The 15,179-nt window shown below is 40.9% G+C and overlaps 1 protein-coding gene and 1 long non-coding RNA gene across 4 annotated transcripts in view; one reads left to right on the forward strand and one right to left on the reverse strand.

Moving 5' to 3' along the window:
• Window positions 1-4,529: 4,529 nt before the first annotated feature.
• Window positions 4,530-8,260, forward strand: LOC110971274 (uncharacterized). The gene is made up of 3 exons (XR_007937907.1): window positions 4,530-4,592; window positions 4,717-4,772; window positions 6,321-8,260. It is a non-coding gene; the product is annotated as an uncharacterized LOC110971274 (long non-coding RNA).
• Window positions 8,261-8,835: 575 nt separating this feature from the next.
• The window catches only part of pkd1b (polycystic kidney disease 1b), a 47,242-nt gene continuing 40,898 nt past the window's right edge, over window positions 8,836-15,179 (reverse strand). For all 3 annotated transcript variants that reach the window (XM_051939212.1, XM_051939213.1, XM_051939214.1), the window contains 8 exons: window positions 14,122-14,325; window positions 13,477-13,651; window positions 13,212-13,394; window positions 12,971-13,075; window positions 12,740-12,874; window positions 12,462-12,664; window positions 10,443-10,554; window positions 8,836-10,334 (listed from right to left, as the gene is read on the reverse strand). In XM_051939212.1, coding sequence (XP_051795172.1) covers window positions 9,432-10,334; window positions 10,443-10,554; window positions 12,462-12,664; window positions 12,740-12,874; window positions 12,971-13,075; window positions 13,212-13,394; window positions 13,477-13,651; window positions 14,122-14,325 — 2,020 coding nt within the window. In that variant the 3' untranslated portion in view covers window positions 8,836-9,431. The remainder of the gene's footprint in view (window positions 10,335-10,442; window positions 10,555-12,461; window positions 12,665-12,739; window positions 12,875-12,970; window positions 13,076-13,211; window positions 13,395-13,476; window positions 13,652-14,121; window positions 14,326-15,179) is intronic.

Below are 15,179 nucleotides of genomic sequence, written 5' to 3' on the forward strand. Positions count from 1 at the left end.
GCCATTTTATTCACAGATGATTTTTCAGGAGCAGTGTCAGTATATTTTCTCAAAAACAAGAGTGACACTACATTAGCGACACAAAAGTTTCTAGCAGATATTGCACCATATGGAAATGTCAAATGTATCAGGTAAGATAACAGTACAGAGTACATGAGCTGTGATTTTCAGTCACTATTAAGAGAGAGAGGCATAAGACATGAGACATCATCACCATATTCCCCACACCAAAATGGCACAGCTGAAAGACAGTGGAGAACCCTCTTTGAAATGGGGAGGTGCATGTTTTTGGAAAAAGGGTTACCAAAGACACTCTGGCCCTATGCTGTTCAGCATGCAGCCCACATTTGTAACAGATGTTACAATGAGAGGACAAAAAATACCCCATACTGTACAATGACAAAGAGAAAATCAAATCTCTCAAAAATATGGGTGTTTGGGTCAGACTGCTATGCTTACAAGCATAATCAGAAGAAGCTGGATGCAAAATGTGAGAAAGGAATATTTGAAGGCTTCAGCAAAAACAGCCCTGCCTACCTGATATACAACCCACAAACAGGAAAGGTGTCAAAACACAGGTTGGTCAAATTTATCAAAAAGAACAGTGTTGAACAACAAACACAAACAAGTGAATATGACTCAGAAAGTGAGACAGATGAGCATGAGCATCCTAACACTAAAAGCAGTGTTGGAGTGCAACAAGATCAAAATGGGCATGAAAAGGAAGAAAATACTCAAGCAAATGATACAGGAGAATCAAACTACCAAGAAAATACAGATGAGGGTGAAAAACACAGTCCAGACCAAGTTCATCCTAGGAGGGAAAGAAGACCCCCTAAATATTTTGAAGATTACACTTCAAACTGCAAAGATGATGATCTAATTCATGTGAGTATTGATTATTGTTACAGGGCTGTATGTGAAGTCCCACAGACCTATAGGGAGGCCCTGGAATCTCCAGAAGTACTACGATGGAAGCAGGCCATGCAAGAAGAGATCAATTCACTCAAAGAAAATGACACTTTCGAACCAATGTCTCTGCCTGAAGGTAGAAACACAGTAAGAGGAAAATGGGTTTATGCCCTCAAGGAGCATGCCGATACAGGCAAAATGTTTAAATGTTTAAAGCACGGTATGTAGCCAAAGGCTACAGTCAAACAGAAGGAATAGACTATCATGAAACTTTTGCACCCACTGCAAACATTACCTCAGTTCGAGCACTGATGCAGGTGGCAGTCCAGAATGATCTCATCATACATCAGATGGATGTAAAACAGCATATTTACATGCCCCAATACAGGAAGAGATCTCATCAGACACTGAAGAAAAAATTGTTTACAAGTTGAAGAAATCTCTTTATGGCTTAAAACAATCTGGGAGAAACTGGTATAAACTGCTCAGTGACTATCTAGAACAAAATAGTTTTGAGAAAAACTCATGTGATTATTGTGTCTACAAAAAGAAGAGAGAAAATGACACAATCATTGTCATCATTTGGGTAGATGACATAATCATTGCAGGAAGTAATGATAGTGTGTTGAACCAGTTTAAAGATGCTATGAAATCTCAGTTCAACATGAAAGATTTGGGAAAAATCTCACACTTCCTAGGCATACAGTTTGAACAAAAAGGAAGTGAAATCAAAATGAGTCAGAAGAAGTACATCAAGAAGATGCTAAAAAGATTTGGGATGTCAGATTGTAAATCAAGATCCACACCAAGTGAATTAAGAGTAGAAGGTTTCACTGATGATGAAGATGCCAAAAATGAAATTGCAAACCCCAAAGAGTACCGCGAGATTGTGGGTAGCCTGATCTATGCCATGACCTGCACCAGACCCGATATTTGTTGGGTGGCCAGTAAACTATCACAGACACTGGCAAAACCAAAAACAGAAAACTTAGGGTGCTTTCACACATACGCATTTTGGTCCGCTTAAAGCGGACCGGAGTCCGCAACACCAGCAAGTACGGTTCGTTTGGGCTGGTGTGAAAGCAGACCAGATGTTTTTGGTGCGGACTAAAGAACCGGACCGAGACCACCTTCGAGAGGTGGTCTCGGTCCGCTTCTATGTGAACTCCAGTTCGGTTCGCTCCTGGTGAGAACACAAACCTGTCTCCATTCGGACCGGTTTGATGGCGCAGCAGACGTTTTGGTCTACGGGAGCTTCCGTAGCAACCTGCACGAGGAATTTTGGGATAACGATAACGTCTTGCAATGCATCTTCTCCGTGCCAAAAACAACTGTGTAATGTTCTCGTACCGAATGCGAGCTTCATGCTGGAACAACAGCAGTATTTGTGCTTGCTGCATAAAGCAATGATACGAATATATGGCAACAAGAAGGAACAGGAGAACATAGTTCATTGTTTACGAATAAACCTCGATCCATGGAATAAACACAGCCTGTTGTTTTCTTCTGGGATTTTTCCCTCTTCACATGCTGCGCCAATCAGCGTTCACCTACGTCATTATTTTTGTGAACAGCGCCGCCAAACGACTAGGGGGAGATATAACATTCATCGTAGTTGGTTCAACTGCGAAAACACTGGTGTGAATGCGAACCGAACCAGTTGAAATTAGCAACATTGTAACAACTTTTCTGTCCAAACGAACCACTGTAACGGACTAACAGGTGTGAAAGCACCCTTAGTGGCAGCAAAACGTGTTAAGGTACCTCAAGGGTACAAATGACTATGAGATGTGTTTCAGGAAGAGTGAGGAGGATTTGAACCTGGTGGCATTCAGTGATTCTGACTGGGCATCATCTGTGGATGACAGACGTAGCACCACAGGCTATTGCTTTAGTCTAACAAAACAAGGACCAGCCATTTCATGGAAATCAAAGAAACAGCACACAGTGGCTTTATCAACCTGTGAAGCTGAATACATTGGACTCACAGCCACAACACAGGAAAGCATGTACCTGACACAAATGTTAAATGGCATGGACAACAAAGTGTACACCTGTGCTAAAATCTATGGTGATAACCAGGGAGCCATTGCTCTAAGCAAAAACCCGGTGAATAGGCAAAGGTCAAAACACATCGATGTCAAGTATCATTTTATCAGTGAAGCACTGAGTGAATGTAAAATAGATATTACCTACTGCCCATCAGAAAATATGAATGCAGACATTCTGACACAACCTGTTACTAAAGACAGAATAGTTAAGTTCAAGAAATGGTTCTTTGAAAATGAAGAGTATAAACTCCATGGTTTAAGAGGATGAGAACAAGGGAGGGTGTTGAGTTTGATGTCCTCATCTTGTCACATATATGTTCTATTGATGTATATGATTTGTTGTTTGTTTTCCCATGCATTCTGGTGCTGATTTGGATCTGTATTATCTGATGAAATTACCTGTGAGGGGAAGTTTTGTTTTTGTTTTTACGACCTTACTTTACGGTAATGTTTTGCTTTACGTGAAGAGGTTCCATGAGCGGGAGATGTACTTTTTTCTACCATGGCTGCTGATGAGATGATGTTCCAGTTGCTGTGATGAATGAGAGCAATAAACTCGACAAAATAGTTACAAATGTAGACTACTTTTTTATATAATGTCGGAAGAAGACAACCAACCAACAAGTCCACCAATTTTCTTTCTAGATCCCCTCTGTGGCAGCGGCTGGAGAGATGAGAGTAGAGTCCATCTATTCAGGTTTTTAGGGCACCTTCCTAGATCCTGCCTGGACAGTGGTAGTTCTATTTTAAACCACTTGTTCTTTTTTTTGTTTAATAAAAGGTTATGTTTTTATTTGAATGTAAATATCGCCTGCATTAAGATGTTCCAACAAACAAAATCAAACAACAAAAGTGAGTGTTTGCGAGGGATAGAAGTAATTGTTACATTATTCTTATTTATTGTTACATTATTCTATGCAGATGGAAACAGAACCATATATTTTGTTTGAGTGGGGCAGGTCTGTTTAAGCCCATTACAAAAACGTTTGATTTGAAGTTCCAGCCTCTTCCTTATTCACTTTCAGCTTTGTTCCAAGTGTTGCTTTAAAATGGTTTATTGTACTTTTATTTACTTCCACTTACTCTTTGACCAGGCACATTGCTCACAGCCTATCTCCTGGCCCTTGGAGGCAGCTTGGTGTGAATGATGTTCAGGTGAGACATTACTACATTGCATTTGCTAACATTTGCTATATTCTTGCCATTCTTTTATTAAAAAACTATTTTCACACCCAAGGGCCTAACACTGCAAAGATGCTCCAACAACTGTGGCGTGTTTGTTTTGATGGTAAGAACTACTCAGTATGTTATATCGATGCTATCTATAAAATGTTTTTCTGCATTTAAAACACACTCTTTGTATTGAAAAAATTTATCCTGACAGAATATGCATGCTATTATATTAACCAGTATCTCTTGAATTACAGTACGCTCTGTATATTGTAATGGGGGCCAGTTGCGATTTCAGTGGGGTATGTGCAAATTGTGACACGTTACGCTTGACTGTAGCGATGAAGATATTATTTTTCGAAACATATTTTAATCTTCTGCATTTCCTTCTTCACAGGAAAACATGCTGCAAATTCGAAGATGGTGGTGTCTTGTTCTCCTGCAGAACTTCCCCATGCCGTAAGTGCCCTCAGTATCACACTTTTAAACCAGATTCTTTTAAATCACGTTTTAATGTATTTACTGTCATCTGACCTGCATGAATGTTTTCATTGTGAATGTGTGTTGTCATTAAATCACCAAGATCTGAAGAAGAGATAGCAGCAAAGAAAAAGGCAACGAGAGCAGAAAAAACTACAGGTGAGAGGTCATGTGATAAATTAGTAAATAGTGAAACTATTGCTTGAAGACTGATCCCCGCCACTTATTGGATTCCTCAAGGAACGGATCTCCTGGGAAATCCAGTTTTTCAAATTGTAGTTCCTTCCAAATTCAGAGAGAAAGTGTTATCTTGTTCCCACAATCAAACAGGTCACCTAGGAGTTAACAAAACATATCAGCATATTCTCCATTATTTTTTTTGGCTTCGTTTAAAATGTGATGTTGCATCATTTAAGTCTTGTCATACATGTCAACTCACAGGTAAACCAAATCAGTCTATTAAACCAGCACCACTTCATCCAATACCTGCGATTGAAAATCCATTTGAAAATTTGGTAATTGATTGCGTTGGCCCGTTATCAAAATCTGGTTCTCAATATTTACTAACAGAAATGTGTTTGGTAACCCGCTATCCAGCAGCTTATGCTTTACATAACATAACTGCAAAGTCTGTTGTTAAAGCGTTGACTCAGTTCTTAGCTATCTTTGGGATTCCAAAAATCATTCAGAGTGATCAGGGTTCAAATTTCTCTTAACTTTTTGCTCAAGTTCTGCAACAACTTGGCATAAAACACAATCAGGCTTCAGCTTATCATGTACAAAGCCAAGGAGCATTAGAGAGGTTTCACCAAACCTTGAAATCACTATTGCGCTCCTATTGCACAGAGTTGAACAAAGACTGGGAAGAGGGATTACCATGGTTATTACTTGCAGCTAGGGAAGTTTGTCAAGAGAGTACTGGGTTCAGTCCTAATGACCTTGTCTTCAGCCATAAAGTCCGGGGTCCGTTGGCAGTTCTGCATGATAATTGGTCCAAAGATGAACCTCCAGCTAATTTGTTGGACTATGTCAATGGGTTTCGCCATCATCTCTATACAGCAGGTCAAATGGATAAACAAAAATTGGCTAAATCTCAAAATAAAATGAAAACTTGGTATGATAAACATTCTGAAAAGCGTCAGTTTTGTGAAGGCGATCAAGTTCTAGCACTGTTGCCTATTGTGGGGTCACCATTTCAGGCAAAGTTTCATGGTCCTTACACAGTAGTGAAACAGCTTTCAGACCTTAACTATCTAATTGAAACTCCTGATAGGAAAAGCAGCAACAGTTGTGCCATATTAACCTCCTAAAACCCTATTTTGAGCGTGAGTCTTTAGTTATGGGAACTGTAATGACTGCCTGTGAGGTACATCAGTCAACTCTTCATGGGGGGGAGGAAGTGGCAATGCCAGATGAGGCTATTCTTTGTGGTTGTTTAAAAAAATTCTGAAACAGAAAATTTAAACTCTCTCTTGTCCCCTTGCCAAACAAAAGAGCAGTACAATTATCAAAGATAATTCAAGATTATCCATCCTTGTTTGGGGACACACTCACTAGGACAAATCTAATAGAACACGACATAGATGTTGGTCATGCTAAGCCAATCAGACAAAGATTTTTCCATGTCTCAGAGGAAAAGCAGGAGGTTATTGACAAAGAAGTGAAATATATGTTTGATAATAATCTGGCTGTTCCATCTGCTTTCAGCTGGGCGTCTCCCTGCCTTATCGTGCAGAAGTCAGACAAGTCACCACGCATGTGCACAGACTTCCATAAAGTTAATGCGGTAACAAACCTGACTCATTTCCATTGCCAAGAGTTGAGGACTGTGTTGACCAAGTCAGAAGTGCTCAGTTTGTAAGTAAGCTAGATCTTCTGAAAGGGCATTGGCAAGTGCCTTTAACCCAAAGAGCACAGGAAATTGCAAGTTTTATCGCTCCATCTGGCTTGTTTTCCTATACAGTCATGGGTTTTGGTTTAAGAAATGCTCCAGCAACATTTCAACGGTTAATGAATCGTCTTGTCAGTGGTTTGAAGGGCTGCACGGTATATTTACATGATGTCGTTGGCTACAGCAATACTTGGGATGAACATTTATACCAAATTCAGGCACTGTTTGATCATTTGTCTAATAGGAACCTTACTTTAAATTTAGCCAAGTGTGATTTTGCTAAAGCTACTGTTACATATTTGGAAAAAGTTGTGGGACAGGGTCAAGTACGGCCTGTAATGGCAAAAGTCACAGCAGTTTCTCAGTTTCCTACTACAAAGAAAGAACTCATGAGATTCTTAGGCCTTGTGGGTTACTATCGTTGTTTCTGTCGAAACTTTTCCAGTGTTGTAGCTCCTTTAACAGATTTGCTTAAATCCAAAGTAAAATTTGTTTGGTCTCAGTCTTGTCAGCAAGCTTTTGATGAAGTTAAGGCCCTCCTTTGTTCATCTCCTGTTGTCCTTGCTCCCAGGTTCGATCAGCCATTCAAGCTACATGTTGATGCTAGCCATGTAGGAGCAGGAGCAATGTTGCTACAGTCGGATGACAATGGAGTGGACTGCCCTGTTAGCTTCTTCTCTAAGAAGTTCAGTTCATATCAGCTGAATTATTCAGTTATAGAAAAAGAAGCTCTTGCTTTGATCCTGGCTTTACAACATTTTCAAGTTTACATTGAGTCTAGTTCTTCAGTCATTGTGTATTCGGATCACAATCCTTTAACCTTTCTAAATTCTCTACAAAATCCAAATCAGAGGTTAATGCGCTGGGCACCATTTCTGCAACCATATCATTTAGACATCAGACATATTAAAGGCAAAGAGAATGTGTTAGCGGACGCTCTGTCCCATGCCCCTCTGTAATCTGTTGTTCATCCCATCTCTAGTTTCTCCTCTCCTCCTCTTAATTCACGCCTCGGCGCCAAGGCTGCTGAGTTGGAGTGGTTGAGCTGGAAGTTGGTGTTTTGAATTCTGGGTCGGACATCATCTGAAGCAGCGTTTCTGGACACCTGTGGGGTCTTCAGGACTGGTGCGTGGGGTGCTGCGCCTCTGTACAGCCCCGATGCCTGTTTCTTTTGCACATCGATAGGTTTGCCCATCGGTGTCAAGGTACCTTTTATCAGTCCTGTGGTTATCTTGGAGTTGTGTCTGGGCTTCTTGCTGCGCCTCCTATGTCCAGGTGTCCATTTGTCCATCCGCTGCTGGTGATTCCGGATGTCTGCTGCTGTCCCAGGGTCTGTCGTGTTGTGTCCTGGGTTCCTGGTTCCTATGGTTGCCCTGCCTGGTCCCCCTGGTCCCTGTCCTTTGAGTATGCTTTCTCTGGCTCGCCGCTGGAGGAAATCCAGTGTTATTGAAAGTGTATGCTCTAATTTGGAGACGGTCCCCTACAAGGGGCCCTTTTTTTGTGGGAGGGGGTGTGACGGCCCCAGGGCCTTTGCAGCTGCTCCTCTCCCATCTCCCTCTGTGCAGGTGGGCTGTGCCGGTTGTGTGTGGCTATGGCCCCTCTTCCTAATCTGGGCTATTTAGGCAGATCTGGCACACCTGTTCGGAGTCTGCTCCTGCTCCCTGGCCACCATGCTGTCTCCTTTTTGTTTAGTTTGATTTATCTACACATCCACACACCACATGCACTCCACCTTACACTTACACATTTTATTGTTTAAATAAATCTTTTGTTAAACCTTGGACTTTTGTGTGGTCTCCCCGTCTTTGTTGCCACTTGTTGAGTCAGAGTGGTAACACCATCTATTCATCCATTGCATACATGCATCCATTCACACTGCCTTCATCATTGTATTGCAGGGCTACATATAGAGACAAACAATCACACTTGCATGCACACCTGCGGGCAATTTAGAGTTACCGATTAACCTGAGTATGTTTTTGGAAATCCCACACATTCATAGGGAGAATATACAAACTCCATGCAGAAAGATCCTGTGAAGGTGGGGATGCAAAACAGGATCTTCTAGCTGCAGGACGAAAGTGCTAACCACCAATCCACTGTGCAGCCCCTCACACAATTTGTTGTTTAATTTAAAACAAACACTATTCAGTCACCTTAACACACGACACAGGTCTCATCTTGTATTATCATATGTTGAATCTTATATTAGGTAATTTCCTTGGAAAAACTAATATCAAGTATACTCATAAAATAATATATTGATAACATGTTCATAGAGTTGTATATACAGATAACTGAACTAAACATACATACTCATTCACAAAGTGCTGCTATAGAAAAATGTTTATTGTGTGTGTTTGGAGGAAAAATATGAAAACATTAAACATACACCAACTTCTGGGCCAAATGGATGCATATCTTCTTTCTCTGGGGAGCAAAACATTTACAGTGTCTCTTGTCATAAGAAATATAATTGTATGGTAAGTGTATTAGATAATATTGTAAGGTTTTAAAAAAATAAATGGTAGTAAAGACTACCCTAAGAACTTGAAATGGTTTCTTATGAATGAGTTCAGAATGTGGTAGGAAAGAGTGTTTCAATCTCCCTTTCTATGTCATCAGTGTTTTTTTGTTCTTTTTTATTTCAGTCTTGTCAAAAAAACAGAACCCAAGAAGGAGTTGTACCCTTTGTAATGACTAAACTTATCTCCATGTGTAAAATACAATAGCGCCCACTTCATTTTGCCTGAAGAGCACCTGTTAACACAGTGCAGTCTGTCCACTCATTGGAACAGTGTTACATTATGCAGTGTTAAACAAGTAACAAAAACAGTCCAGCTGTTTCACACTTTGTAGCTGCAAGTCAGTGCCTCTGTTGCCAACCAGATTCATTCAGATTAAGCAGTGTTCACACTGCATGTGTCTTACTCAGTCTGTGGTCCTTCAGAAATCCAAGCCTTCCTCTTCACCGGAAGTCCATCACTTATTTGCCTTCTTTCCCCCTCTTCACTTCTGGGTCTGGCGTTTGTGAATGCTACATTTTCTCCACCATTTCTACATAAAACCGCTCCTGGTAGCTGGAAGACCCTCTGTGCAGCATCAGCTGAATGAGAGCTCCCAGAATACCACGCTCTTCTTCTGGGGAACCTGCCGAACCCAGGAGAACCTGCACACAACCCAAAGTTTCCAAGTGCAAGCTTGGCAGCTTCGGATGAATGTGCTTCGCTGAATGGCTGAGACTGAAATGATACTGACTCAGACTCAGAGTAGGAGTTGCGTGTACGTGGAAAAATGCAAATTGGTGCAGCAGAGGACTGAAATGTGGAGGGAGTGAATGAAAATGAGGATGGAAGGGAGACTCGTGGCCTGGGGAAAAGAAGACCTATTTTCCTGGGTCTAACTTCTGTCATTATCCTCCTTTCATCTGGTGCCTTTGGTTTCCCCAACTCTCCAAATATTCCTTCATTTTCCTCTTTGTTTTTTATCCATGCTTTCCTTCTCCTGGCCTGCACCTGCTGTAGTTTAATTTCCAGGTTGTGAATGTCTTCAGTTATCTGATTGACCCGATCAAATTGAGACAGCAGACCATTAATGCAGGACAATAGGTTGTCCAGGTAAGGCTGGACTTCAAAGCCAGCACTGGACACGGACAAGTACTCAGATCTAATGGAAAGAGCTGAGGACAGAGGACGAGGAGATGAAAATGGGGAGAACAGAGAAGGGGAGCAGGAAGAAGGTAGGGTAGAAGACAAGGTGGAGAGACGAGACTCCTGTGAAGACTGAGAAGGAGGGATTTCCATGTCTTCAAACTTCACCCTGTGTCTGAACTAGAAGGGGAAAGAAAGGTGTGGCATGAGGAAAATGAACTAATCATGAAGATTTGCATCTGCTCAGCCATTTCATTCAAATGTTTCCCAACTAGATGCACTCTTTACCTGTTTAGCTTTGGTGAGTCCCATCCACAGCTTCAGTCTTTTGATAAAGAACTCCACCATTTCATAGTCCTGAGGGTCAATGGCTGGATGAAATAACTCAGCCTGCTCTGCCCTTTAGGACACAACATGGTTAATGACTGAATCACATTTGATACAATATTAAAAATATTCTTCTGTGACACTCATTCAATACAAGATGTAATTTCCATCCATCCATCCATCCTCTATACACCGCTTTATTTTCACTAGGGTCACGGGGGGTGCTGGAGCCTATCCCAGCTGACTCAGGCGAAGGCAGAGGACACCCTGGACAGGTCGCCAGTCTGTCGCAGGGCTACATATACAGACGAACAATCACACTCACATTCACACTTACGGGCAATTTAGAATAGTCAATTAACCTCAGCATATTTTTGGACTGTGGGAGGAAGCCAGAGTACCCAGAGAAAACCCACGCATGCACAGGGAGAACATGCAAACTCCATGCAGAAAGATCCCAGGCCCACCCCACGATTTGAACCAGGATCTTCTTGCTGCAAAGCGAAAGTGCTAACCACTATTCCACTGTGCAGCTCCAAGATGTAATTTACTGTTATAAAACAATCTATCCCTCAACTATACCCATGTATCCTTGTGGGTCGTAGGCAGGCAGCTGATGCTAAGTGAAGCTAGCATTGACTAAGAGTACCAGTCTTGGCTTGATTTACACTTTGAATCTAAGATCAGATAGTGGAATGTTTATAATAGTTGGGTAGCAAAATGCAGACTGAAATCACTCAACAACTGTTGGATGGGTCGCCATTCAATTTTCTACAAACGTTTTTGGTCACCAGAGAATAACATGTTTTGTAATTCCTTTCATTTATGTGCCACCATAAGGTTGGTATTATTGTTTTTGTGTGATTATTTCAAATTGTGCCAATAACCCAAAGCCTTCTACATCCAATTAAGTATTTCAACATAAAAGTTGAAGTAAAATTGAGTATAGACATTCTGAAAAGGATTTGACCTTAGCAATCCCCAGATCTTCTAGTTTGACTTTAGTTATTCCCTGATTTCTCCTCTAATGCCAATATGAAATTGAGATTCAGGAATTTCAATGAAATGTTGCTCAACCTACTGACTAGATCATACCCTGAAATTAGACTATGAATGTACAGACAGATTACAAATTAAAAATAAAACCTCAACCCATGACCATCTCCACTAAGGACATCCAGTGACTCAGTTACACTGTGTGAAAAGTTTTACTGGCATAGTTTGTATCCAGTTGCCCCCTTACAAGAAAGGCTCAATGGAAATCTCTAAAGGGGTGATAATGCTTTCATCCATAGGGCACAAGGGTTCACTGAATGGTTTAATGAAAATAGAAATGATGAGAATCAAATACTATGGTCTGAACAGTCACCAGATCTCAACCAATTTGAACATTTATGGGAGACCTTGGACCACAGTATTGGACTCTCTAAAACTCCAAATGAGGGAATATCTCTTGGAAGAATGATGTTTCTCGAATTCCACAAACATGGAGAGTAAAAGCAAAGGTGTACTGAAGCTGTTTTGGCAGTATGTGGTAGCAGAAACACCTTACTAGGACCCTATGTTGGTTTCTCCTGCGATTTCTCACCTTTTTTCTACGTTTCAGTAGAATATATATTAATTTTGATAAAGTCTAAACATTTCCATCAGCAAGATAAAGATTTATGGCCAAATACCAGCAAAATAAGTCACAATGGTTTATTGCTAATTAGCAAATGCTAATGTGTTTTAACGCCCCCTTATAGCCATACCCCTGAGTGGAAAAATGTGTTAAATGTTTATATTTAACAAATTTTTCCACTCAGTGGTGTGGCTATAAGTGAAAATAAGTTCATTGAGTGGCAGTCTAAACTGTCCCAAAAGTTATGCTACCTTCACACATTTAGCAAAAAACAAAAATAATAGAGATTATGTCATGTGTGACTAGTTTGATTCCCCTAAACGTGGCCATTCCACTAAAATACAGGTTATGTTGTGTACCTGTATGTAGAAATAAGGACTGCTCCACAGAATCGGGCCATGAGCCACAGACCTCCACCAATCAGCAGTAGCCCATAGAGAGGACCTAGGACTGGGTGGACCCTGCACAGTTTCTGGAGCAACATGTGGCCACGAAGGATTGACAGCAATGAGACACCGGCCTGATGTATAGACACAAAACCTTCCACTGACCTGGAAAAAAGCTGAAACAAATATAGAGCATATAAAATGCCTGTACTCTTTATGAATGTGTTTCAGCTGAATTTTCCTTCTCTTACTGTGTATCCGAGGTGAGTGCAGAGCAGCAACAGCAGCAGTACTAGGACAGTCAGAGCCCACAGCTCCCTCCAGGCTCTCTGCAGCACTCTGCCTATCACCACCCACCTCCGCACAAACCTCAAGGTTCCCAGCAGCTGGAACACACAGCAATGGAGAGGAGCAGACACTCACTAAAGGGCTAAATCTGTGTGCCAATGTTGTATTAATGATGGACTAGAGCTCTCATTTACCTTTAAAACCAGCAGAGTGAGCAGGACAGCAGCACACTGAGAAGATGTTAGTGCCAGAAGTGCTGCACTGTGGAAGTGGATGAAGCTGTCTGGATGGGAACGCAGCTGAATAGAACATAAAGGTTGTTAATTAGGTTGTAAGTTAATCAGTGTGATGTACTGTATTGCTGTGACAGAAATGAAGCAGTTTACTGTGTTGTTGGAGGTAGTGGCAAAAAACTTTTCTTATTTCATTCTTTACCTTGGAAAGGCATGAAGAGGAAATAGACAGGAAGCAGAGCTGCAGCATAGCTGTTGTCAGTGATAAGAAGGCCAGGAGGAGTTGGAACCAGTGATGGAACTGACACAGATACTGAGCACACTCAGTTGCCATAGACCACAGTTCCCCAAAGAAGATGATAAGCGCAGAGAGGAGAAGAAGAATCTGTGAATTGAGTGAATTTAGGGCTTAATGCATTGCTCTTAATTCATTGCTAAGGAATTCTTTATTATAAAGGGTTTGTTACCGTGAGCACCACCTGAAGGTCCAATCCTGAGATGGATGAAGGGATGAGGAGAGGATGGATGAAGAGGAAGGGAGTGACCCCTTGTGTCCGAGCCCACGCTAGTTGTACAGACACAATTATAAATAAACTAGACTCTCTGTGGTAGTGGGTGAAGTCTATGGAGAGAGATTTCAACCTGTGTGCAAAATGGGATGGAAGCAAAACAATTAGAAAAGCACCAAGCCAAAATCAATATTTGGAAAGCACATTTAAATTGAGTAATGCAGTTCAATGAATGTCAACTGAACATGGTAAAGCATAAAATTGAATAAGAAGTATCATCTGTATGTCTTTCCAAGTTTATGTTCCATCATTACAATGAAGGGTTAAAATTATGCAAAAATCCAAAAATGATTTAGCATCCCAGACAAAATGTGCAAACTAGTTTATGGTAATCTACATGACAAAATTATCACCTCTTATTTCTACATTGTTCTCAGAAGAAAATAAAGCTGCAGTGTTCTGTTTTTTGGCAGGCTTTAATGGGCTGACATGCCTCATTATTTACAAAAGAGTAATTCAACAACTGAAGAATGAAAGTATTAATGAACACACTTTCAACATGTCTGGAAGATGCACTGATGTTGCTGTAACAAATCCACTTACTGCTCCTTGCTATTCCCTGCCATGCGCCATGTGGCGGCTAGGAGTTGTAGTGTTGTTACACTGTTGTTTCCCAGAAGGTCCACTGCCTGGGGACCTTGTGTATCTGTGTACTGCAGCTGTGGTAACCCTACAAGGAGCAAGGTGGGGTTTTGATGGAGGTGTGGCACCAAGGTGTGACTGATCCACTGCTGTGCATCTGACCAGCTGGATAATGAAAGAACAGGCATGAGTGTGTGAAAGTATATATTGGGGAAATATCAAGGACATAAACACATTTCTACTTTTATTTGACTAATTTCCACACATCCTGCTGCTGTGGTACAGCAAATACTTGTCTCCATCAAATGTGTATTAATCTGTGGCTGAAAATAGGCCCCAGTAAAAAAAAAAAAATTGTGCCTTTATTAGGTAATCTTGCTAAAAAGTATAGTAGTAAACTGTTTAGAGAAAAGATTTGATTTTTTATGCCATTTGTTGTGAATTCTGTAAAAACCATAGCACACTATTCCCAATTGACTCATACATTTTGATAAATAATTTTTTACTGGTTTTCTAAAAGCTGTGGGATGACTTTGATGCTGAAAATCTACAAGAATAAGTGAGAGGCATAGTAATAAGTATATTTCAAAGCTTATGCATTGGCACACTTAATAAATCAATTTTTATTTGTTGACAGTAAAAAAAAACATATAACATCAGTGACAATAGCTTTCAAAGGCCTGTAAAAGTTTATCTTTGTGCATCATATTTACATTGCATATAAAGTTTTATCCATTCAAATGATCCCTTCCTATCTTAAAATGGCTTTGAGGTGTCATAACACTTTGCCTCAGCACTTTGTAATTTGGTACACAATGGCAGGTTGTTATACTGAAGTAATTCAGCCATACGCATGTCCCCCCCCCCCCCATGCAGACATAGCAGGAGGTATGTCTGCATGGAGTTTGCATGTTCTCCCTGCGCATGCGTGGGTTTTCTCTGGGTACTTCAGCTTCCTTGCACAGTCCAAAAACATCCATCCATCTATTCTCTATACACCGCTTTATCCTCACTGGGGT

This window comes from Acanthochromis polyacanthus, chromosome 19, assembly GCF_021347895.1.
Source record: "Acanthochromis polyacanthus isolate Apoly-LR-REF ecotype Palm Island chromosome 19, KAUST_Apoly_ChrSc, whole genome shotgun sequence".
Taxonomy (NCBI): domain Eukaryota; kingdom Metazoa; phylum Chordata; class Actinopteri; family Pomacentridae; genus Acanthochromis; species Acanthochromis polyacanthus.